Source organism: Vulpes vulpes, chromosome 3 (assembly GCF_048418805.1).
Source record: "Vulpes vulpes isolate BD-2025 chromosome 3, VulVul3, whole genome shotgun sequence".
Lineage (NCBI taxonomy): Eukaryota > Metazoa > Chordata > Mammalia > Carnivora > Canidae > Vulpes > Vulpes vulpes.
The window spans coordinates 134,126,177-134,151,725 of record NC_132782.1 but is presented as its reverse complement, the minus strand read 5'-3'; the positions used below and the strand labels follow the sequence as shown (position 1 = coordinate 134,151,725).

Below are 25,549 nucleotides of genomic sequence, written 5' to 3'. Positions count from 1 at the left end.
CCTCTCTCATTTTTTTCTCTCTCCCATAGGTTCATCTGTTTTGTTTCTTAAATTCTGCCTATGAGTGAAATCATGTGGTATTTATCTTTCTCTGACTGACTTATTTCACTTACCATAATACTCTCCAGTTCCATCCACATTGTTGCAAATGTAATATTCCACTGTGTGTGTGTGTGTGTGTGTGTGTGTGACATCTTCTTTATCTGTTAACCAGCTGACTGGCGTTTGGACTCTCCGTAGTTTGGCTATTGTTGATAATGCTACTATAAATTTTGGGGTACATGTATTCCTTTCAATCCATATTTTTGTATCCTTTAGGCAAATACCTACTTTACTTCTTTAGTTAGGTGTATTCCTAGGCATCTTATTGTTTTTGATGCAATGGCAAAGCAGATTGATTCTTTGGTTTCCTTTTTCTACTTCTTTGTTATTGGTGCATAGAAATGCAACCTATCTCTGCACATTGATTTCAGATCCTGCTACTTTGCTGAGCTCATGGATGACTTCTAGCAATTTTTTGGTGCAGTCCTTCAGGGTTCCTACAGAATATCAGATTGTTTGCAAATAGAGAAAGTTTGACTTCTTCCTTGCTGATTCAGATGCCTTTTATTTCTTTGTGTTTTCTAATTGCTGAGGCTGAGACTTCCGGTACTCTGTTAAATAGTGATGGTGAGAGTGGACATCGTTGTCTTATTTCTGACCACAGGGGAAAGGTTCTTAGCTTTTCCCCACTGAGGATGATATTAGCTGTGGGTCTTTCATATATGGCTCTTATGATGTTGAGATATGTTCTCTCTATCCCTGCTCTGTTGAGGGTTTTTATCAAGAATGGATGCTGTATTTTGTCAGATGCTTTTTCTGCATCTATTGAGAGGATCATATGGTTCCTATCCTCTCTTTTATTAATGTGGTGTATCACGTTGATTGATTTGGGAATAGCGAACCAGCCCTGTAGCCCAGGAATACATCCCACTTGATCATGGTAATTCTTTTAATATATTGTTGGATTCCATTGGCTAGTATTTTTTTGAGAATTTGTACATCCGTGTTCATCAGGGATATTGCCCTGTAATTCTCCTTTTTAGTGGGGTCTTTGTCTGGTTTTGGAACTAAAGTAATGCTGGCTTCATAGAATGAATTTGGAAGTTTTCCTTCCATTTCCACCTTTATGGAATGTTTTGGGAAGAATAGGTATTAACTCTTCTTTAAATGTCTGGTGGAGTTCCCCTGGGAAACATCCAGCCCAGGACTTTTGTTTGTTGGGAGGGTGTTCATAACTGATTCAATTTCTTTGCTGGTTATGGGTCTGTTCAAATTTGCTATTTCTTTCTGTTTCAGTTTGGGTAGTTTGTAAGTTTCTAGGAATTTGCTCATTTCTTCCAGATTGCCCAGTTTGTTGGCCTGTGATTTTTCATGTATTTTTAAAATTGTTCTTGAATTTCCTTATTAACCTATTCATTCTTTAGTAGGATGTTCTTTAACCTGCATGTATATGAGGTCTTGCCAAATTTTTTCTTGTGGTTGGCTTCTAGTTTCCTAGCATTGTGGTCTGAAAATATGCATAGCATGATCTCAATCTTTTTGTACTTGTGGAGGGCTGATTTGTGACCCAGTGTGTGATCTCTTCTAGAGAATGTTTGAGGTGCACTAGAGAAGAATGTGTACTCTGTTGCTTTAGGGTAACAATTCTGGATATATCTGTTAAGTCTGTCTGGCCCAGTGTGTTCTTCAACACCATAGTTTCCTTGTTGGTTTTCTGCTTAGATGATGTGTCCATTGCCGTAATTGGGATGTTAAAGTCCCCTACTGTTATTGTATTATCATCAGTGAGTTTCTTTATGTATGTTATTTATTAATTTATATATCTGGGTTTTCTCACGTAGGGGGCATAAATATTTCCAATCGTTAGATCTTCTTGATAGATAGACCCCTTTATTATGATAAAAAGCCTCCTTCATCTCTTGGTCTTTGTTTAAAAATCTAGTTTGTCTGCTATAAGTATGGCTACTTTGACTTTCTTTTGACATTCGTTAGCATGATAGATGGTTCCCTATCCCCTCACTTTCAACCTGCAGGTGACTTTAGTTCTAAAATGAGTCTCTTGTAGGCAGCATATAGATGGATCATGTTTTTCAATCCGTTCTGATATCTGTATCTTTTGACTGGAGCAGTTAGTGCATTTACATTCAGAGTGATTATTGAGAGATGAATTTACTGCCATTGTGTTACCTCTAGAGTTGGTGTTTCTGGTCATGTTCTCTGGTCCTTTCTAGTCTTTATTGCTTTTGGTCTTTTTTTTTTCCTCCACTCAAAGCCTCCCTTTAAATTTCTTGCAGGGCTGTTTTTGTGGTCACAAACTCCTTCGGTTTTGTTTGTCTTTTTAGCAGACTCCCCACTGAGTGGGAACCTGATACTATCTCCATCTAATGACCCTGAGATTGTAACCTGAGCCAAAATCCAGAGTTAGGTGGTTAACTGACTAAGCCACCCAGAGACCCAAATAAAGAGTGAGAGTGAGAGTGATAGAATATAAGCAAGGAGAGTGGCAGACAGAAAGGGAGAAGCAGATCCCCTGCTGAGCTGGGAGCCAGACGGGCTCAGTCTCACCTCTCTGGGATTGTGACCTGAGTTAAAGGCAGATGCTTAACCAACTGAGCCATCCAGGTGTCCCCAGATAAATAGATTTTTAAAAAAATGGCTGCAAATTTATTGCCACATCTCCTATAGAGAGATAGATTCCATTTCTCCTTGCCTTGAATTTGGGCTTTCCCTATGAACTATCCCTTTTATTTTTTAAAAAGATTTTATTTATTTATTCATGAGAGAGACAGAGAGAGAGAGAGAGAGAGAGGCAGAGACATAGGCAGAGGGAAAAGGAGACTCCATGCAGGGAGCCCAATGTGGGACTCAATCCTGGGACTTCAGGACCATGCCCTGGGCTGAAAGCAGGCACTAAACCCCTGAGCCACCCAGGGATCCTGCCTATGAACTATCCTGATCAATGGAATGCAACAAAAAGGGAGTTGTGTGTAAAATGGGTCTTAAGAGATTTTAAGCTTGGAATTTTGCTACTTCAAACACTGTCTTGGAAGCTAGCCACATGAGTGTGCCATGCTGTGGGAAAGCTGTGTTAGACATATGTAGAGAGAGAGAGCCGTGGTGCAAGTGGATAGCTTCAAGGTACCAGTCATGTGTCTGCAGCATTTATGACCTTCCACATTTTCCCAATTTTGGAGAAGATGAAAACAAAGTAGTAGAGTTATGTTTTTGAAAAATTTAATTGTTATTTATAGTTAAAATATGTACAAATGTATTTAAACCATAATTTTAGGAAAAAATTAGTATGCTTTTATATATAATTGCAAAGAATTAAGATCATTTAGCTTTGGCACTAAAGCAAGTATAAAATTAAATGATCCCCATCAAACTTTTTGGCACCTTATTGGCACCTCATCCAGCATTCCTTATACCATTTATTTACAAGCTTTGAAGGATTATAAACATGTGACACAGTTATTAAGTCCAATATAAATTGCTTCATAATATAAAATATTCTGTTTAAGTTATGCCCTTTTTGAGAATGAACAAGGAAAAGTCTTATTTAGCCTGCAGCCTATGATATAGTTTCTATGCTGGTAGTTCTTTCCACCATCTGGAGTACCCTTATTTCATTACCATGTTTTTTTGTTGTTGTTGTTGTTGTTTTGTGGGGTTTGTTTGTTTTTTTTTTTCCAGCTTAGAATCTAAGCAGACCATATACTAACTGTATCCAGGAGTCACATCATTGGCAATAAACTGAGCAGTGTCCATACACAAGAGAACCATACATTGTTTCCACGAGGTTAGTTGTCCTTACTATTGGTGCCTTCCTCTGATGGCATCCAGCACAAGATGGTGCTGGCAAGCATGAGGCCCATTTGAGCCCATGACTTTGGCCAAATTGTACTTGACTTTGTCCATTGTGGATATCACCCCTTTGGCCACTCCTAATACCCTCAATCCAAAATAGAAAATTGGGGGGATGGAATTGGGTTATAAGACAGTTTCCCCTGATGGAACCAACCCAGTATCACCCTAAATAAGGATAGTGATAAAAATCCTTATTACAGAATTCATAGTCTTTTTAAGGAAGTGACCATCATTTAAGCTATGGAATTACTGAAATGTACATTATACTAATTACAAGCTTTATAATTTTAGAACTGTACAAAAGTTTGACACAAGAATTATGAAGTTTATTTAAGTGGTGATTGTTCCAGTTTCTATAATTTCTCAAACTTTTGTGTCTTTAGCAAAAGTGAACAAGAAAAGTTTGTTCTGATATTTAGCTCTTTAGAGTAAGATGCATGTATCATCCAATGAGACAACATTCCTCTGGAGATCCTGGATTTCATTTTGAAGGCTTCTGCGTTCAGTTTCGATTTCCCTATTGAGATTTTCAGCCTCTTCCTAAAGAATGATAAATAAAACAGGAGAGCTTAGCAGAAAGTAATGTCTATATCACTTGAGGGGGGGAAACCCAAATCATTGACTTCTTTGTTTATTTTAATCTGTCAGTAAGTAACAAAAGACAGTCACAGAATTCTTCTTTTCAATTCATGTGCATTTCTCATTCTTCTTTCATAGATAGAAAAAGGTAAATTAATTTAATAAGGTTATCATAACCAAAGAAGACTATCTAGAGCAATGAACAAGATAACAACAAAAATTGCTAGGGGATAGAAAGGTCCTGGGCTTTTATTTAACACATTTTAGTGCTTATTCTAGAACAAACACAATTCTAAACACAAATGTTCTTATTTAATTATCAAAATAACCCTTTAAAATGGTCATTATTATGGTCCCCATTTTCCACAAGAGGAAACCAAGGCATAGAGAGGATAGATAGGTTGCTCAAACCATGTATTTAGTAGGAGGTAGAGCTGGGATTCATACCCAGGACATCTGACTCCAGAGTCCTTGACCTGAGCTGCAGTACTGTGCTGCCTCTCTTCCTTGTCACTGCTTCATGCCCTCATCAATACAGGGAGGAGAGATATGGTTAAAATCCTGAGATGAAATAATTGATGCATACCTGGAATCGACGTTCCAGGGCCCTCTGCTGTTGTTGCAACTGGTATTCTCTGAATATTTGTATCTGTCTTATTTGTTCCTGATAGAGCCGCTCCCTTTGCATCATCATTTGCTGGTTATGCCTTTGAATTGTCTCCAACCTTTGTGCTACAATCTTCGCAGCCTGTGCTTTCCTATTTGCCTCTGAGGAAGAAAATGACAACCCTCTAGGATTAAAGAGCCTCTTCCTTCTGTTCCCCACTCTTGTTATTGCTACTACCTCATAAAGAAAACTCCCTGGAACTGTCTCCCTCCCAGGAAACCATATTGCAGCTGACAGCACATGCCCTGTTCAGATTCAGCCTGAGGAGCTAGAAATCATCTTTCCCATTCTTGCTCTGGTTTACGGATCACAGGTGAAGCAGATGAAATTCATTAAAATGTGTAGAAAGGTCTATCTTGCATCCCCTACATTTTCTTCTCACCTTCTATCTCCTTTTGCCTCACTGTGAGAGCCAAGTCTATTTGTAGGATGGCATCGGTTGTAGACTGTCTGGACTGTAAATATTCCTGTAGAGCTCTCTCAGCCTAGGGACCCCAAAAACATGAAGTTAGGAGTAGGAAATGGGGATTAAGTTGTTATAAACCTTTATTTCTTTTTCATCCCCGTATCTTTTCCTTCCTGGAAGTACTCAGCCCTGTCCTTGGTAAAACTGCCAATTAAACCTCTTCTGTGACAAGGGTGGCTGCAAAGCTCTGGGCTGGCCAATCAGAGCACCCAAGGCTACCAGATGCAGAGAATTTGGGTACAGGTGGGGAAAGACTGCAGCCTGGGTGTTTGAAAGACTGATAGGGATGCTGGGAAATATTCTCTATACTGAGACTGGGAGCACAAAAGACTAATTAAGCTTGGAGCTGTTGGTGTCATTCTCCCACCCTGTGGGTTGAGGCTGCCTGAGAATGAAATCAATGGTGAGGAAAAGAGAACAAAAAGCTGCAGTGGAGACTGGAAAAAGAAGGAAGGGGTAAAAAAATTTTTTTAAATTAACTTTTATTGGTGTTCAATTTACCAACATACAGAAAAACACCCAGTGCTCATCCCGTCAAGTGTCCACCTCAGTGCCCGTCACCCATTCCCCTCCAACACCCGCCCTCCTCCCCTTCCACCACCCCTAGTTCATTTCCCCGAGTTAGGAGTCTTTATGTTCTGTCTCCCTTCCTGATATTTCCCAACATTTGGAAGGGGTAAAATTTATGATATTGTTTGAACTCTTGAACATTGAATAGCATTTAAACATTTTGCTTTTAGTTTATATAAGCCAGTGAATTATCATTCTTTCTTACGTTAGCTTCAATTATTGGGATTCTGTGCCATGTAACCAAGAAAGTTCCTTCATTATAATAAATGTTCATGATAGCAATAAAAGTCAGGTGATTATGGTGATATTGTTTGGTTTAATTCCACAGCTATCATTAGGTTATAAATACTCTTCCTGTCCTCATTGGTTTTTGAAAGAAGCCCCTTAACAATTTCTGTGATTAATAGATAAAATTTGGAATACCTGCATTCCTTTCCTGGGCTCCTGATAGTACCTTGCTTTCAACTCTTCTGTCTTCTGAACGAGGAGACGATGTCCTCCTGGCTTTGAATAAATGCCCTGCCTCACATCATTTTCCAGAGGACCAAAAATAGCCCGAAGTAAAACTGAGCAACGGCATGATGATGCCTCCATGTTCTGTTTATATAAGTCATCCTTTTTTACTTCTAGAAGAGTCTTCAGAGGGACAGAGGTCCATGGAGAAGATGTTAGCAACACTTCATAATTTCTAGAAATGGTTCTCAAAAAGAATCTTTATATTTTTTTATAGAAACTAGAGGACTACAAGTAAGACTATATCCTTCTCACCAAGCCTAGAAAAATTCCAAAGATGATATACTGTAGAAAAATTACTTTGCTTTTGGGTTTGAAATTCCCTGAAACCTCTTTCTTTTGCAATTTCTGCTTCAGATGTCATCTTTAGACCACACATCTTCAGCCTCATGCTGTAATTTTAAATGCAACCTACTATTTTACAACTTCCTGGTTTTAGTGCGACACTGGGCCTGGGATTCCCAGTGAGTATAGGGTACGCAGTAACCGGCCAGAGTGGTGTAGTGTATGCTATCAAACCTGGAGACATGATCTTTTAGTAGACTCATTTGGCAATTCTGCATCTTGATTAATAAAAAAGGAAAGTTAATGATTACTTTGTGAATATAATGTTTTAAGGAATAGGATTACTTAAAAAAATTAGTTCATGGTTGTAACATGGTAAGGTGAGTTGTGTATGTGTGAAAGTTTCAGAATCTATAGGGTCCAGGGTAGTGACACATTTGCTTGTTTTTTGTTTTGTTTTGTTTTTGTTGTTTTTTTTTTGTTTTCAGAATAAGTGATATCTTGATCACATAAGTGGTAATCATTATTTTCCAGTCTAGTGAGGATTGTGTTTCCCTATTCAGTCCCAATTTTGCCTTTCATAGCAATAAAATGCAACTTTGCCTCTTATTGGTCATAAGCCCCATGAACTAGAGAGAAAAAAAAAAAAAGATAATTACCTCTAATTCCTTCTGAAACTTTTGGTCCATATCCTTGAAAGAGTTCTTCATGAAGACTTCTGTGGCCTCTCTTTCACTTTCCCTATGCAGGTCCAGCAACTCATGGACAGTTTCCGTGGGCAGCTGCACCTTCTGGCTCATCTGCTGGTCATAGTGGTCAATGGCCTTTTTCACTGCTGCTGAGTTCTTGATCTGGGCCAAGGTCAAGACTGAGTTCTCCATGCAGGGCAGATCCCCACGGCTGATGGCATTAATGTACGTCAGCACGAGGCTCTTTAGATCTTCATAGGAGAAGAGATGCTTGTGTTATTTTCAAGAAAGCGGGCATGCTCTAAACTGGGTGATTCTGTGAATGTTAATTTCACAGTGCATCGGCTGCACTTTTTCAGCTTTCTGCACACCGTGTCAGTGGCCCAAATAAGGTCCTTTGGGAAACTGTGTGACCTAAAGCAAGATCTTTCTTTGGGAAAAGAAAGTATTCAAAGGGGAAAACTCAAGATGTTTGTGATCATCCACATTTCATCCTTTTCTCATTGAGAAATAAGCAAATGGTTATGCAAAGTTAGGCATATTTGTTTGATTAGGATGCTCTAGGCCTTTTGCCTCTTACTTTCCCCTTTCTTTCCCTCTTCCTCAGGTTTCTTTTCCCTTCAGAATGCCCTTTCATCTTTCACTTCGGTATGTAAAGCTGGCATGAGCATTATCCTGCTCTGGAAAAGCAGAAAGCGAGTGTTCATTAGACCAGGTCTCCTTTACTCTTTGTTGAAACTTGCCTGTTTGTCTTTCTTGTCCTTTGCATACTTTTGTTTGCACTCAACTTCCTTCTTGAATGCAGTAATAATTTACAAACTTCTGAAAGATAGAGACTCTAGTTGAAACTGGACCTAGAAGTCTGCTGGATTTCTTTTAGGGTTTTAGATAACCTGGGCCTCTGTTTAATGTTTGTATGAACTCATTTCATTTTTACAGAGAATATATATGTATTCCTCATTTCGTGTCTCTCAAAAACTGTGACATATAATTAGTATCTACTATATTGGTTGAACAAGCGATGCCAACCCATGGCATGGGTTAGTCTAGTTCAGTGGTGGACCATTTATGGGGATAACTTTTTTAACTTGACCTTTTTCTCAGGTTACACTTCTATTTTATCCTACTTTGGAGATATTACTTTAAAAAGCACTAGAAATATTTTTGGTACTTACTGGATTTTAATAAATATGATACACATGATTTTCTTGGTAGTAATTAACTACGCATTTTCAACATTGACAGTGGAAGGAGAAACTTACGAGAGTGCCCCATTCTTTGTGTTAAATTGAGGAATTCTAAAAAGGGTACTCACAGGGTCCATTGACCTTGATACCTCCTGGAAGAGTTTTAGTGTTGGAATGGTTGAAGATGTGGGAACAGAACCCTGCCACTTGTTGCACGAATTCAGGATCCAGCTCATCGTTAGGCAGCGTCTCAAGCTGGGCAAGCTTCTTCCGGTGAGTGGGAGAGTCAAAGATAAAGCATTTCCTTATTGGAAAGAATTCTTTTATACATAGACGGGGCAAATTAAAGTTTTTAACACTTTCATTAGTGCCTGAGGAAAGAAAAATAGGACTCATTTAGCATAAGATTAGCATTCGAGTTAACTTATTCTCCTCAAATAAATGTGCTTCCACCTGATGTTATTTTACTACATCTTCACAGACTCTAAGCAAAAAGCTGAAAGGTAACTAATCAGGGAAAGGAAAAAAGAATTTGCTCCAAGAACAGGGGATTAATACAATTTAATATTGAGTCTATTAGTTTACTATAAACGAATATTTATTTGGTAGTTTAGCAAGGTGAGTAAATATATGAAACTATTAATTTAACCACCTACACATGAGATAAAATTTCTCTTAGTACTCTTCTCTCTTTAAAAACTGAAGTCCAGCTACCTTGCTTTAGCCTTAGGGAATTCTCCAAGTATTCATCTGCTGTGATGTCTTGCCCATCTACTTCCAGGGTTAGAAAGAAATCTCTCAGAGTCCACACAAAGTCTGGACAGAAGCTCTGAAGGTTACTTGCATCTTCAACCCCTTCAAGATCAGGTGAGGATACTTTCCTGAGCAGATTCGACAGTTCTGTAACATAGCTGGGATGCAGTTAAGGAAAACTGATGGAAATAGGACTTCATCTAAGCCCATATATATTTAATTCCATGTCTCCCTATACGTTTATTTTCCCTTTGGGTCTTAACTCCATTTGATCTATAAATTTAAGGACTCTCTTTCGTACCTTTAGTGCTTTATATTTTTTCATTTTCGTTCTTGATTCACAAACTCACAAACACAGCTAGTAAATAGAGTTCTCTCTGGCTCCAGTGCCATCTTGGACCACATAAGGATACTGCAATAGGTCAATAGCCTTCTGATCAATTTTGTTCATAGTATTGTATACAAAGGTACTACTCAATAGTATTGCCAATGCAAAGATCTGGGCATCATTGTTCTTGTCACCCTAAAAGAACAAATTTAAATCATGTCTCATGGTATTCTTAGATGACCAATCATTAAAAATAGGCCCTTGACTTACGTTAAGCAAGATAAACAAAAATGATTATGAGAAACATTACTATTCAAAGTTCTGTTAACATTGATAAATTTATATAGAATCATATACTGTTAACTCACCAGCTTTTCTTTTTTAAACTTATTTTTTATTATTTTAATTTAAATTTAATAGTTAATATACAGGGAAATATTGGTTTTGGAATAGAATTCAGTGATTCATCACTTACATAAACATCTTAATACCCATCATCTGTCTAGCCCATCTCCCATCCACCTCCCTCCACCAACCCTTAGTTTGTTCTCTATCATTAAGATTCTCTTATGGCTTGTTTCTCTCTCTCTCTTTTTTTTCTTTTCCTCTTCCCACGTGTTAATTTGTTCTCTTTCTTAAATTCCATATATGAGTGAGATCATATGGTATTTATCTTTCTCTGACTTCTTTCATTTAGCATAATACAGTCTAGCTCCATCGGTGTCATTGCAAATGGCAAGACTTCACTCATTTTGATGGTTGAGAAACACTCCATTGTGTATGTGTGTGTGTGTGTGTAGTGTGTATATATATATATATATATATATATATATATACACATATATATATGTTGCATATATATATATATATGCCATACCTTCTTTTTTAAATTTATTTATTCATGAGAGACATAGAGAGGCAGAGGCATAGGCAGAGGGAGAAGCAGGCTGCCTGTGGGGCACAATTTAACACAAAGGGGTCTTTATCCTAGGACCCTGGGATCACACCCTGAGCCAAAGGCAGATGCTCAACCACTGAGCCACCCAGGTGTCCCTATACCACATCTTCTTTAACCATTCATTGGTTGCCATTTGGGCTTTCTCCATAGTTTGGCTATGGTTGATAATGTTGCTATAAACATCAGGGTGCATGTATCCATTTGAATCTATATTTTTGTATCCTTTGGATAAATACCTAGTGATGCAATTGCTGAATCATAGAGTACCTCTATTTTTAACACTTTGAGGAACCTCCATACTGTTCTCCAGAGTGGCTGCACCAGTTTGCATTCGCCTCAACAGTGCAAGAGGGTTCCCCTTTCTCTACATCCTTACCAACACCTATTGTTTCTTCTGCTGTTAATTTTAGCCATTCTGACAGGTGTGAGATTATATCTCATCATGGTTTGGATTTGTTTTTCCCTAATGATGAATGATGATGAGCATCTTTTCATGTGTCTGTTAGCGACCTAAATGTCTTTTTGGAAAAGTGTCTGTACATGACTTCTGCCCATTTCTTAACTGGGTTATTTGTGTTTGAAATGTTGAATTTGGTAAGTTTGTTGTAGATCTTGGATATTAATCCTTTATCAGATATCTTGTTTGCAGATATCATCTCCCATTCAGAAAGCTATCTTTTAGTTTTGTTGATTGTTTCCTTCAGTGTGCAGAAGGTTTTTATCTTGACAAAGTCCCAATAATTCATTTTTGCTTTTGTTTCCCTTGTTTCTGGTAATGTGTCTAGTAAGAAATTGATATGGCCAAGATCAAGGAGGTTTCTGCCTATGTTCTCCTCTTGAATTTTGATGGTTTCCTGTCTCATATTAAGATCTTTCATCCTTTTTCAACTCATTTTTGTGTATGGTATAAGTAAATGGTCTAGTTTCATTTTTCTACACGTTGCTGCCCAGTTTTCCCAGCACCATCTGTTGAAGATACTTTTTTCCATTGGCTATTCTTTTCTGCTTTGTTGAAGATTAGTTTATCATATAGTTGTGGCCCAATTCTAGGATCTCTCTTCTTTTTCATTGATTTCTGTGTCTGTTTTTGTGCTAATACCATATTGTCTTGATAACTATAGCTTTGAAATAGCTTGAAATCTGGAATCATGATGCCTTCAGTTTTTTTCTTTTTTTGGGATTGCTTTGGCTATTTGGAGTCTTTTGTAGTTCCATATAAATTTTAGGATTGTTTCTTCTAGCTCAATGAAGAATGGTGGTGGTATTTCAATGGGAATTGCATTAAATGTGTAGATTGCAACAATGTTGTTCTAATCCATGAATATGGAATGCTTTTCCATTTCTTTATGTCCTCTTCAATTTCTTTCATAAGTGGTCTATGATTTTCAGAGTACAGATATTTTGGTTCTTTAGTTAGATTTATTCCTAGGAATCTTATTATTTTTGATGCAATGGCAAAGCAGATTGATTCTTTGGTTTCCTTTTTCTACTTCTTTGTTATTGGTGCATAGAAATGCAACCTATCTCTGCACATTGATTTCAGATCCTGCTACTTTGCTGAGCTCATGGATGACTTCTAGCAATTTTTTGGTGCAGTCCTTCAGGGTTCCTACAGAGTATCAGATTGTCTGCAAATAGAGAAAGTTTGACTTCTTCCTTGCTGATTCAGATGCCTTTTATTTCTTTGTGTTTTCTAATTGCTGAGGCTAAGACTTCCGGTACTCTGGTAAATAGTGATGGTGAGAGTGGACATCGTTGTCTTATTTCTGACCACAGGGGAAAGGTTCTTAGCTTTTCCCCACTGAGGATGATATTAGCTGTGGGTCTTTCATATATGGCTCTTATGATGTTGAGATATGTTCTCTCTATCCCTGCTCTGTTGAGGGTTTTTATCAAGAATGGATGCTGTATTTTGTCAGATGCTTTTTCTGCATCTATTGAGAGGATCATATGGTTCCTATCCTCTCTTTTATTAATGTGGTGTATCATGTTGATTGATTTGGGAATAGCGAACCAGCCCTGTAGCCCAGGAATACATCCCACTTGATCATGGTAATTCTTTTAATATATTGTTGGATTCCATTGGCTAGTATTTTTTTGAGAATTTGTACATCCGTGTTCATCAGGGATATTGCCCTGTAATTCTCCTTTTTAGTGGGGTCTTTGTCTGGTTTTGGAACTAAAGTAATGCTGGCTTCATAGAATGAATTTGGAAGTTTTCCTTCCATTTCCACCTTTATGGAATGTTTTGGGAAGAATAGGTATTAACTCTTCTTTAAATGTCTGGTGGAGTTCCCCTGGGAAACATCCAGCCCAGGACTTTTGTTTGTTGGGAGGGTGTTCATAACTGATTCAATTTCTTTGCTGGTTATGGGTCTGTTCAAATTTTCTATTTCTTTCTGTTTCAGTTTTGGTAGTTTGTAAGTTTCTAGGAATTTGTCCATTTCTTCCAGATTGCCCGGTTTGTTGGCCTGTGATTTTTCATAGTATTCTCTCATCATTGTCTATATTTCTGTGCTGTTGGTTGTGATCTCTCCCCTATCATTTGTGATTTTATCTATTTGGGTCTTTCTCTCTCTCTCTCTTTTTTGGATAAGTCTTAGAGTGGATTATCAATTTCATTAATTCTTCTGAAGAACCAGCTCTTAGTTTCATTAATCTGTTCTCCTAGTGTTTTCTATGTCATTGATTTCTGCTCTCATCTTTAGTATTTCTGTTCTTCTGCTGGCCTTAGGCTTTATTTGCTGTTCCTTTTCTAGTCCTTTGGGTGTAAGGTTAGGTTGTATATTTGAGACTCTTCTTGCTTCTTGAAGTAGGCCTGTGCTGTAACATATTTCCCTCTTAAGCGTGCCTTTGCTGCATCCCAAAGGTTTTGGGCTCTTGTGCTCTCTTTTTCAATTTTTCCTACATATTTTTAAAATTCTTCTTTAATTTCCTTATTAACCCATTCATTCTTTAGTAGGATGTTCTTTAACCTGCATGTATTTGAGGTCTTACCAATTTTTTTCCTGTGGTTGGCTTCCAGTTTCCTAGCATTGTGGTCTGAAAATATGCATGGCATGATCTCAATCTTTTTGTACTTATGGAGGGCTGATTTGTGACCCAGTGTGTGATCTCCTCTAGAGAATGTTTGAGGTGCACTAGAGAAGAATGTGTACTCTGTTGCTTTAAGGTAACAATTTTGGATATATCTGTTAAGTCTGTCTGGCCCAGTGTGTTCTTCAACACTGTTGTTTCCTTGTTGGTTTTCTGCTTAGATGATGTGTCCCTTGCTGTAATTGGGATGTTAAAGTCCCTTACCATTATTATATTATCATCAATGAGTTTCTTTATGTATGTTATTAATTAATTTATATATCTGGGTTTTCTCACATAGGGGGCATAAATATTTCCAATCGTTAGATCTTCTTGATAGATAGACCCCTTAATTATGATAAAAAGCCTTCTTCATCTCTTGGTCTTTGTTTAAAAATCTAGGTCTGCTATAAGGATGGCTACTTTTTCTTTTGACATCTGTTAGCATGGTAGATGGTTCTCTATCCCTTCACTTTCAATTTTTTAAAAAAATATTTTATTTATTCATGAGAGAGATGGAAAGAGAGAGAGAGAGAGAGAGAGAGAGAGAGGCAGATACACAAGCAGAGGGAGAAGCAGGCTGCATGCAGGGAGCCCGATGTGGGACTCGATCCTGGGTCTCCTGGATCACGCCCTGGGACGAAAGCAGGTGCCAAACTACTGAGTCACCCAGGAATCTCAATCCCTTCACTTTCAACCTGTAGGTGACTTTAGGTCTAAAATGAGTCTCTTGTAGGTACCATATAGATGGATCATATTTTTCAATCCATTCTGATACATTATGTCTTTTGACTGGAGCAGTTAGTACATTTACATTCAGAGTGAATATTGAGAGAATTAATTCAGAGCCTGCTTCTCCCTCTGCCTATATCTCTGCCATTCTCTTTGTGGCTCTCATGAATAAATAAATAAAATCTTTTAAAAAAATTCTTGCAGGACTGGTCATGAACCCCTTTATATTTTGTCTGGAAAACTCTTTCTCCTCTTTTGAATAAGAGCTTGCTGGATGAAGAATGCTTTGCTGCATAGCTTTTCCCATTCAACACGTTGAATAATTCCTTTCACTCCTTTCTGGCCTGCCAAGTCTCTCTGGATGGATCTGCTGAGAACCTGATCTGTCTTTCCTTGTAGGTTAAGGAGTTTTTCCCCCTTGTTGCTTTCAGGATTCTTTCCTTGTCTGTGTACTTTGTGAATTTGACTGTGTTATGTCTTTCTGATGTTGGGCTTTTATTGAATTTCATGGAAGTTCTCTGTGCTTCTTGGATTGATGTCTTTGCCCTTCCCCAGATTTGGGACGTTTTCAGCTAGAATTTATTCAAATAAACCTTCTGCCCCTTTATATCTCTCTTTATCTCCTGGGACTCCTATGATAGGAATGTTACTACATTTTACTAAGTTGCTGAGTTCCCTACATCTACTTTCACGGTCCATTACTTTCTTTCCCTCTTCTTTTTGGCTTCATTATTTTCTATAATTTTATCTTCTATATCACTGTTTCATTCATCTGCTTCATCCATCCTCATTTTTATGGCCTCAATTTGTGTTTACATCTTAGTTATAGTATTTTAAATTTTTGCCTGACAAGATTTTAGTTCTTTTATCTTTATAATGAAGGATCCTCTAGTGTTTTCTATGCTTTTTTCAAGCCCAGCTAGTATCCTTATAGTTGTTGTTTTAAATTCTAGTTAAGATATAATTTACTTAATTCTATATTGATGAAATCCCTGGCAGTGAGTTCTACCTCATGTTCTTTCTTTTGGAGTGAATTCCTCTGTCTCGTCATTTTGCCCATAAAAGAAAATAAGAAAGAGAGAAAAGGAACAACACCAGCAACTAAAAACATACAAAACCAGAAACAGAAACACAAAGCAAGAAAACCAAAAACCCACTAGACCCTGGGTGTGTTTTGATCTGTTTGTTAAAAGAATCTAGATCATGAAATTTAAAAATAAGGTAAGATAAAATGAAAGAAAAAAATTAAAAACATGTATGAAAAGTATTAAAAATTAAAGTTAATAGTAAAAATTAATAAAAGATTTGGAAATATAGGAAATTAAATGAAAAAATAATATATTTAAAAGAAATAAAGAATAAAAGTAAACAGGAAGCTCAGTCCCGTTTCTCCTAGAACTGAAGCTTTGCAGCACTCTATGATCAATAAATTTGTTGCAAGCTAGTTGTCTGTGCTGGTCTTCTGGAGGAGGGGCCAGCTGCGCTGATTCTCAGGCTGATAAATTTCTGTGGAAATACTTCTCCAGGGGCATGGGGGTGGGGCTTGGTGTAAGCAGCTCTGGCCTTCAATAGGTGGCACCGTTTTGCTCCCTGTAGACTTTCTGCACTTCCAAAGGCTTTTCTACTTGTATATGTGCAGTTTTTGTTCTCTCAGACTTCTGATTGACTTCTTGGGTGTTCAGACTAATTTAATAACTATCTAGCCGTGTTTGAGGGGTAAGACAAGCTTAGGGTCCTCCTACTTCCCTGCCTTCTTAACTCCTCCTCCCTCACCAGTTTTTCTTATAACTAGTTAGGTATTTGGAATGGATAGTCAAAGTTAGTGGAGGTAACCAGAGTGCTTAAAATCAATATTTTCATCAAAAACACAAAAAACAATAATTGTTGGTAAGGATGTGGAGAAAAAGGAACACTTGTGCACTTTGGTGGAAATGCAAACTGTTGCAGCCACTGTGGAAAACAGGGTGGAGTTTCCTCAGAAAATTAAAAATAGAACTGCCGTATGATCCAGTGATTCCACTACTGGGAATTTACCCAAAGAGTACAAAAACACTAATTCAAAAAGATGCATGCATCCCTATGTTTATTGCGACATTATTTACAATAGCCAAAATATGGAAGCAACCCAATTGATGAATGGATGAAGAAAAAAAAAATACACACACACACACACATGAATATTACTCATTCATAAAAAAATGAGTCCTTGCCATTTGCAACAACATGGATCTAGAGGGTATAATGCATAGTGAAACAAGTCAGATAGAGAAAGACAGATACCCTATGATTTTACTCATATGTGGAATTTAAGAAACAAAACAAACAAAAACGAAAAATTAAAATTAAAAAATTTTGGTCTCTTAACTATAGAGACCAAACTGATTATGGGGAGGGTGGATGGATGAAATAGGTGAAGGGGATTAAGAGTACATTTACAGTGACAAGCACTGAATAATGTGTAGAATTGTTGAATTGCTATATGATACCCTGAAAATGATATAACACTGTACATTAATTATACTGGAATTAAAAAATAAAGGGAAAAATCAATATCTTCAATTGTGTAAAACAAATTTGGCCTATACACATAATACATATATTTACTTTATTGACTAGTTATTATACACAGGACAATTCACATTACTGATTCTGTCTAATACTCAAAACAGTGCCATGAGATATGCTTATAACTACTGTTTTCATGTTACAGATGCAGAAACTAAAGCACAAAATGAGTTAACCATCTTGACTTTGTGGCAAACCAAAAAGCAAAATGGAAACAAAAAAACAAGAGAAGTGGGGATCCCTGGGTGGCTCAGCAGTTTGGTGCCTGCCTTTGGCCCAGGGCATGATCCTGTAGTCCTGGGATAGAGTCCCACATCAGGCTCCCTGCAGGGAGGGAGTGGCCTCCCTGCCTGTGTCTCTGCCTCTCTCTCTCTCTCTCTCTCTCTCTCTGTGTGTGTGTGTGTGTCTCTACCCCATCTCTCATGAATAAATAAAATCTTAAAAAAAAAAAAAAAAAAAGAGAACTGAAAGGGAAAATTTCCATTGTATGCTAGAGCCAACTCATACCAGCTTACAGGAGCTGACTGTACACATCTCTTCTGAACCCGGAGTTTAGTGACTTCACTTTGGAAGCTTGGAATCAGCTTTAATGAGAATATTTAAAAAACTGGCAAGTGTTACAAATCAAATCTTTCCCCTAATTCCCACACAGTTAGCTGGTTGTTAAATATCAATATAAAAGTGGAAAAAGCCCACATGTCTACTGTCCAAATGCTAAGTTGGATAAGGCCAAAAGGGAAGTAAAAGATTTGAGGAGATTTGCATGTCAAGGTCGAGAGCTACAAGTGCCAGGGCCTTATTCTAACCCAAGGTCCTCTGACCCAGAACTCACTACTAATTACTCTTTTCTGCAGGATCAGACTCGTGACAGTGCTTTGATTTGTACCATCTTTTCTGGATTTCAGTTAACTGCCTAGCTCTATATTAGTGTCTTGTTCCAGTCATGATTCTGGCTTATAAATATATTTTTCTCATCTCAGATTTCCAAATTTCAACTACGAAAAATAGAAAGGGGGAAAAGTTATACTCTATCAAGTAGAAGTACAAATTTAGAAAAACAAAAAACCTCCCTTCGTAAAGAATGTTCAGAGGAATCTAAAGGTATTTTTGTTCCTTACCTTCTCTACATCTCCTAGACCCTCCGTGTCAAGAAGAACTAGAGTGTGGTTCGGCTTTTTGGGATGAGGCACACACCACATCCAGATACCCTTGGTGTGAGACTGCACTGTGGATCCAATAGAGAAGCCTGCAAGGGGGAAGGGAGAGGTAGTAACAGAGGAGGGGATCAGGAAGTTAGAGACCTTCTTGACAACTGAGCTAGGGTTTAAGGGATGTAAGATGAGGACACATCAAAAAGTATAACCAGTACTGATCTGAATTAGAATAGAGGATTGGAAAAATGAGAGTCTAAAATACCATAGTTTGGAAGTTTGATATTTTTCCTTTTTACAAGAATGTCACACTACTAAACATTTAATAGTTTGTAATTACATATATAGAAATTATTTTACTGATGTTTTACTCCTTATGATTGGAAAATATGCTTTTTCCAGGGAGAAACTAAGAGAGGAAAAGGAGGTGACGTGTCATGAATAGACCTCTGCCTTTGTTTCCAAAAGATAATTAGCCACCTGTGGCCCAAACATTAACTTTCAGTATTCCTCCCAGGCTCTAACTTTCTCTCCATGCCTCACTGCACTCAGTGCTGGCAGTGTGGGTGAGCAGAAGGGACTGAGCAGAGCTTTGTTGGTGCCACTCACCCTTGTTCTTCCCAGCCAGCTTATTCATCAGGTAGGATTTGCCTGTTCGGTAGAGGCCCACAATAGCCACCACCACAAGAGGATTCCTAGTGGCTGACAGGATCTCCAAAGCTTCCTGATTAGCCAGAAGTTGCCCTCCATTGTTCTCAATGAGGCACACTGGGGCTGGCATGTAGATATTTGGCGTCATGTCTAGGGCGTGACTTTGTCTGCAAGGGAAGAGATGAGATAGGTTGAAATTTCTAGTCTTATAGAAGAAAAAGTCATTTTGCTTTCTGGACTTGGGGACATACTACTTTCCAACATTGCCTAAATTCTTGAAGAAATTTTGAAAAATGGAGAGCAAAGATGGTCATAGTAAAATAAGCTCAACGCCCTATTATAGGCTACCCCACTGGTCTTTAAATATTTGTTGGGCATAAGGAAATCGATTTCCTGAGTTTTACCTACTGCTAATTTAAAATCTGACTCTCTTTGGTTTTTGGCTTGCTTGTAATCTCTAGTTTTTACCTCCCTAAATCCTCAGACTGAATCTTTATAAACATTATTTGTTATATTACACTTCTTGCTTTTACCCTTTATAAATTGCTTCTGTCTCATGTAGGGCTATGTCCAGTCAAACTGTATTATACTAAATCCCACCAGGTCATTATGTAGCATAATCTAACAAATCATAAATTTTTACTTCTTATAGTTGTACTTAAAAAAAAACAAATTTATTTCTTTTTATTTCTTTTTTTTTTAAAGAGAAAGAGAGAGAGAGCACAAACCAGGGAGGGGCAGAGGGAGAGGGAGAAAGAGAGTCTCAAGCAGGCTCTACACCTAGCATAGAGCTGGATGTGGGGTTCGATCTCATGACCCTGAGATCATGACCAGAGCTGAAACCAAGAGTTGGATGCTTAACCAACTGAGTCACCCAAGTGCCCCTTATACCTACTTTTAAGGAATTTTTTTTGTATAGGTATAGTAGTGCTTTCTTCAGTCAAAACTTCAGCGTATGATTGTTTTATGAATGAGGGAGCAAGTGAAAATGCCTTCTTAAATAATACTTGACTATTGACTTCTGAGCATCAATTCCTATAGAGTTCCTGATAAAGCATTTTTAGGCTGAGACTCAAGCAAGTGTTTGCTTTTCTGCCTTATAAAGAGCAACTTTCTTCCATTTTAGGAGTGATTATTTACTACAGAAGCTAAAAATCCAACATCTGCTTGAATTCTTCTTTCATTAAAAACTTACAATGAAGAGTTATGGATTCCTTTATTAGCCAGCAATAAAAACTGTTTTTTAAAAATTATAAAAACCCATTCTTCCCTCTTCCTCATAGCTAATGCATTGGAGATTATTCAGGTGACAAATGAAAACAAACTGCTTAAGAGCAGTTCATAAATGATCCTTTGCAAAGGATGGCACAAATGGCACAGCACCATGGACATGGGAGCCAGGAAATGCTCAGGCCAACCGAAACCCACAGAGAGATTCCATGATTTTACAGACTCAAATGCTAATTCTCTTTCCATTCTAATGCATCTCTATTGCAGTATTAGTACCATACATTTGTAGATTTCTGGTTGCTTGATTTGTATAAAGCAGGGGTCATAATCATTTTTAGATTACAAAGGTACGGGGAACTGGCAGTGATGATCTACAATTAGCTAGAAAAACAACATACACAATCCAAATCTATTTGCAGATATTGGAGGCTTACAAGCTCTTGTACTTTGGGATGATGTCATTAACAGGAGGAACTAATCGGTCTGAATTTTCAGACCTCCTAAGGAATAACATTTATGTTAATAGAAGTATTTATGTTAATATGTGTATTTATGTTAATAGAAGTATTTTACACATTGCCCCCAAATGTTATCTAGGTGACATCTTTAATTCTTTTCGGAGAGCCCAATCTCGAAAACATCTTTGCAGTTGTAATATGAACACACCCATATATAACTAACTGTTGCTCTGCCTTTCTCAGCTCAGTTTATAGGTATAAGCTCTAAGGGGCAAACAAAATTGCCAGACAGTATTGATGGGCCAAGTTGGGCAACTGGAATTAAATGATTCATGATAGTAGAGACAATAGAATAGAAACAGAATCCAGCACAAAAAGCCTTAAGGAATGAGTGTGTTCCAGGAAATCAAAATTAATTAATCCAGGGTTATTTTTTTAAAAAAGATTTTATTTATTAGAGAGAGAGAGAGAAAAAAAAATAGAGAGAGAGAGAGAGAGAGAGAGAGAGAAAGAGAATGAGCAGTGGGAAGGGGCAGAAGGAGAGAGAGAGAGAAACAGTCCCTGTTGAGCAAAAAGCTTGATGTGGGGCTCTTTCTGAGAAGCTGGAGATCATGACCTGAGCCAAAGACAGATGCTTAACCAACTGAGCCACCCCGGGACCTCAATCCAGTGCTATTTCTAAAGGAAGAAATCCACCTTAAAAAAAAATAAGACTATGACTAAAAGTGTATAGCTGCTTTCAATGAACCTCTGTACTGTTCATTCTGAGTTTCAATTTTTTTCTTTTTTGTTTTTAACAATGTTAGCAAGCTACTTAGATTACATCTCATTCATTGCTCTTTCTCATAAAAATTATTCAGTCGCAGTTCTTCAGACTATCAGACTGCAGTTTGAAATAACTTAATTAGGTTTTATCAAAAAGAAAGGATCTCAAGGTGGCAAAGGAAGGAAAACAGTGTTAGGACATTTCAGGCTGTCAGTTTATTCCTCCACACATGCTTGTTTCTGATTCAGCAGTAACCAAATGTATCTGGGGCTCAATTAATTCTGGGGATCCCTGGGTGGCTCAGCGATTTGGCGCTGCCTTCGGCCCAGGGCGTGATCCTGGAGACCCAGGATCGAGTCCCACATCAGGCTCCCTGCATGGAGCCTGCTTCTCCCTCTGCCTGTGTCTCTGCCTCTCTCTCTCTCTGTCTCTCTCTGTCTCTCTCTGTGTGTGTTTGTGTCTTTCATGAATAAATGAATAAAATATTTTTAAAAAATTAAAAGAAAAATTCTGCTACCTGTCTTACAACATCACAATTTAGTCTTTAAAGGTGTCTAATGTCCACATCAGGCTTGCCTGCATCCTATCCTGGATAGAAAGTTTTAAAAACATTTTGACCCTTGAAAATCTTTTCCACCCCTGCCCTAGTCTTACCTTAACTGCAAGATCAGTAGCAGAGATCCTTCAGAGCTGGTACGAAAGCTGCTTCCCTGAGAAGGAGCTAAGAGCTCTTTGTCCTTCAGTTTAGGTGTGTTGATTTCTGATATCTTTCCTTCACAATTCTGGGGATTTCTTACTACCACCCCCTCCCCCAGACCATCAGAGGGCAAAGGATTAGAATATGAAATACAAACCAAAAGTAGAAAGAGTCTTCAAAACCTCATGCATATAGAAACTGAAACCACAAGACAATCTCAGGGACTAGTCACTTCACCAGTCATTTCCTAAGTATTTCCTGGTGAATGGGCTGGATGTTTGGCCTGAATTATTAGAAACTGCATATTGTTAGTGGAAGAGACTGTTTTTGCAATTTTTGAGATTGCTTCTTTGAGATTGAGATCAGTTGTGGGTTTTTTTTTTCCTACTGTAAGCCTGGTCCTCAGAGTTGTGAGGAACCATAATAAGTCTACAGTCATAGTGAATATAACCCCAAAGTATGCCTGAGTTTTGTGAATGTACCTTTTCTGTTTATTTTTAAGGAAGCCCTCCTCCTCTGCCTCTGCCTCCTCTCCCCCCCCCTTCTTCTAAGATTTATTCATTTATTTTATAAGGAGAGCACACAGCAGCTGGGGAGGGGCAAAGGGAGAGGGAGAGAGAGAGAATCCAAGCAGACTCCCTCTGGAACACAGAGCCAGATATGAGGGCTCGATCCCAAGATCTAACCTGAGCCAAATTCAAGAGTTGGTGCTCAATCAACTGGGTCACTTAGGTGCCTTAGGACACAGCCATTCTACTCAACACACAAAATAAATTGCTGTACAATTTCAGTGAAAGAAAATTAACTTCCTAAGGAGATAAATGCTGACAAGTTTTAAATAACTTGAAAAATGATCAGTCATTACTGCGTTGATAGTTTTTTGTAAGTGTATCTTTCACAAGTCAGGCAAATACTCAAACCAAACACTTTGAATACCTACTATATACTGCAGCGTTTAAAGACAAGCAAAAAACAAACAAGCACTTCATAATCTCTATAAGGATAGTTAAGTCTAAATAAATACAATCTACTGCTTCCCCCATCTCCCTAAATCTGTTTTCCCAAGCATGTAAATATTTTGGGGGTTTGTCTTCCTTATTTTCAACCATTGTCTAATAGTATTGGCACATTTTTCAGAGCTTCATGACTTAGCTTTAGCTACAACTGTCAACTGCCCAAAATATTAATAATAAAAAGTACTGTAAGGTCTTTTTCTTATTATTAAGATATTATCAACATATGACATTGTATTAGTTTTAAGTGTACAACATAATGATTTGATATATGTGTATATCCTGAAATGATTACCACAGTGGGTTTAGTTAACATCCATCACCACACATTGTTACAGATTTTGTTTTCTTATAATGAGAACTTTTAAGATCTACTCTCATAGCAGGGTGCAGTACAGTATTGCTAACTCTAATCACAATGTTTATTTATCTCGTAACTGAAAGCTTACACCTTTTGACCATCTTCACACATTTCTTCTCTTGCTTCTCTCACATTCTTCCTTTGTGACTTGATGATTTTTTAAAATATTTTATTTTTTTATTCATGAGAAACACACAGAGAGAGAGAGAGAGAGGCAGAGACACAGGCAGAGGGAGAAGCAGGCTCCATGCAGGGAGCCCAATGTGGGACTCGATCCTGGGTCTCCAGGATCAGGCCCTGGACTGAAGGTGCTAAACTGCTAAACCACCGGGCTGCCTTTGATGATTTTTCTTGTAATGGTGTGCTTAGAAATTCTTTATCTTTATCTTTTTGCCTCTACTATGGGTTTTTGCCTTGTGAGTACATAAAACAGAGTAATAACAGTATATTTTAAGTTGAAAATAAGTTTGAATGCATTCTAAAGCTCTATATTTTTACTCCCCTACACCTAAAACATTTTATGTTTTTGACACGACAGTTTATACATTTTTATCTTTCTATCCATTAACTAATAAGTGTAGTTATCTGTTTTTACCACTTCTTTTAATTTTTATATTAGATTTATGAGCGACTTAGTTTATTCTGAATTTAACTATATATTTACCTTAATCTTTACCTGAGATTTATACTTTCATGTGTTTTCCTGTTATTAATTACTGCTTTTTTTGGTTTCAGCTTAAAAGAAGCACCCTTAACATTTAATGGTGATGAATTCCTTCAGCTTTCACTTGTCTAAAGTATCTTCATCTTCTTAAATTCTCAAGGACAACTTTATTGGCTAGAGTATTCTCAGTTGGTAGTTTTTTCCTCCATATATCTTAAATATATCTTGCCACTCCGTCTCTCTTGCACAGTTTTAACTGAGCTTTAACTTCATACTTTCATACTTTTTAACTGAAAGATCTCCTGGTGGTACTGCAAAAATTGTTCCCTAACAAGTAGTTTTCCCTTGCTGGATTTAAGATTCTCTCCTTGTCTTTAACTTTTCACTAATTATAATGTGTCTTATGAGTCTTCTTGGATTCATTTTATTTGGAACTGTATAGATTTTTGGATTTGGGTGTCTGTTTTTTACATCATGTTAGGGAACTATTCAACCATTATTTCCTCAAGTTTTCTGCTCCTTTGTCTTTCTTTTCTCCTTCTGGGATCCCTACAGAGCAAATATTGGTCAGCTTGCTATTATCCTGTAAGTTCCTTAAACTATCTTCATACTTTTTATTTTTTTCTTTTTGCTCCTCGATTGGATGAATTCCACTGCCCTATCTTTGAGTTTGCTGATTCTTTCTTGCCCTTTTTTTTTTTAATGGGAAGAAGAGAGAAGGGGATGGGGGAGAAGCAGAGGGACAGAGAGAGGATCTTAAAGAGGCTCCCTGCCCAGCACAGAGCGTGACATGGGGCTTGAACTCACAACCCTGAGATCATAACCTGAGCCAAAATCAAAAGTCAAATGCTTAATTGACTGAATCACCCAGGTACCCCTTTCTTGCTTTTTGTATTAAATTTTTATTTTAATTCCAGTATAAGTAACATACAGTTTTACAGGGGGCACCTGAGTGGCACAGTCAGTTAAGTGTCATACACTTGATTTTAGCTCAGGTCATGATCTCAGGGTCATGGGATGGAGCCCTGTGTCGGGCTCTGCACTTGGTGTGGAGTCTGCATGAAATCCTCTTCACCTACCCTTCCCCCTGGCTCATACTTGCTGTCTTTGTCTCTTTCTCTCTCTCTCAAATAAAAAAAAAAATTTTTTTAACCACCATATGGTGTTATATTAGTTTCAGGTATACAATATAGTCATATGATAATTCCATAAATCACCCAGTGCTCATGACAAGTGCCCATCTTAATTCCCATCACCTATTTCCCCTATCTTCCCATCCACC

General features: G+C 37.7%; 1 protein-coding gene across 1 annotated transcript; it reads right to left on the bottom strand.

Moving 5' to 3' along the window:
• Positions 1 to 3,262: 3,262 nt before the first annotated feature.
• On the bottom strand, positions 3,263 to 22,442 carry GBP5 (guanylate binding protein 5). The gene is made up of 11 exons (XM_026004837.2): positions 22,187 to 22,442; positions 19,037 to 19,245; positions 18,395 to 18,522; positions 10,032 to 10,141; positions 9,580 to 9,776; positions 8,994 to 9,236; positions 7,649 to 7,929; positions 6,615 to 6,827; positions 5,538 to 5,640; positions 5,075 to 5,256; positions 3,263 to 4,449 (listed from the first exon to the last, which is right to left on the bottom strand). Exons 2-11 carry the CDS (start codon positions 19,224 to 19,226, stop codon positions 4,333 to 4,335), a joined length of 1,764 nt encoding a protein of 587 aa, XP_025860622.2. The 5' UTR covers positions 19,227 to 19,245; positions 22,187 to 22,442; the 3' UTR covers positions 3,263 to 4,332.
• Between the last annotated feature and the right edge of the window lie 3,107 nt (positions 22,443 to 25,549).

What these genes read in the sequence shown, in the direction of transcription:
- GBP5 (XM_026004837.2), bottom strand. Translation starts at nt 19,226, where the DNA reads ATGACGCCAAATATCTACATGCCAGCCCCAGTGTGCCTCATTGAGAAC. An exon ending in GAGGCAAAAGGAGATAGAAG is followed by an intron (nt 5,257 to 5,537) that starts GTGAGAAGAAAA and finishes TTTCTTCCTCAG; the next exon opens with AGGCAAATAGGAAAGCACAG. An exon ending in CCCTGGAACGTCGATTCCAG is followed by an intron (nt 4,450 to 5,074) that starts GTATGCATCAAT and finishes ATCATTCTTTAG; the next exon opens with GAAGAGGCTGAAAATCTCAA.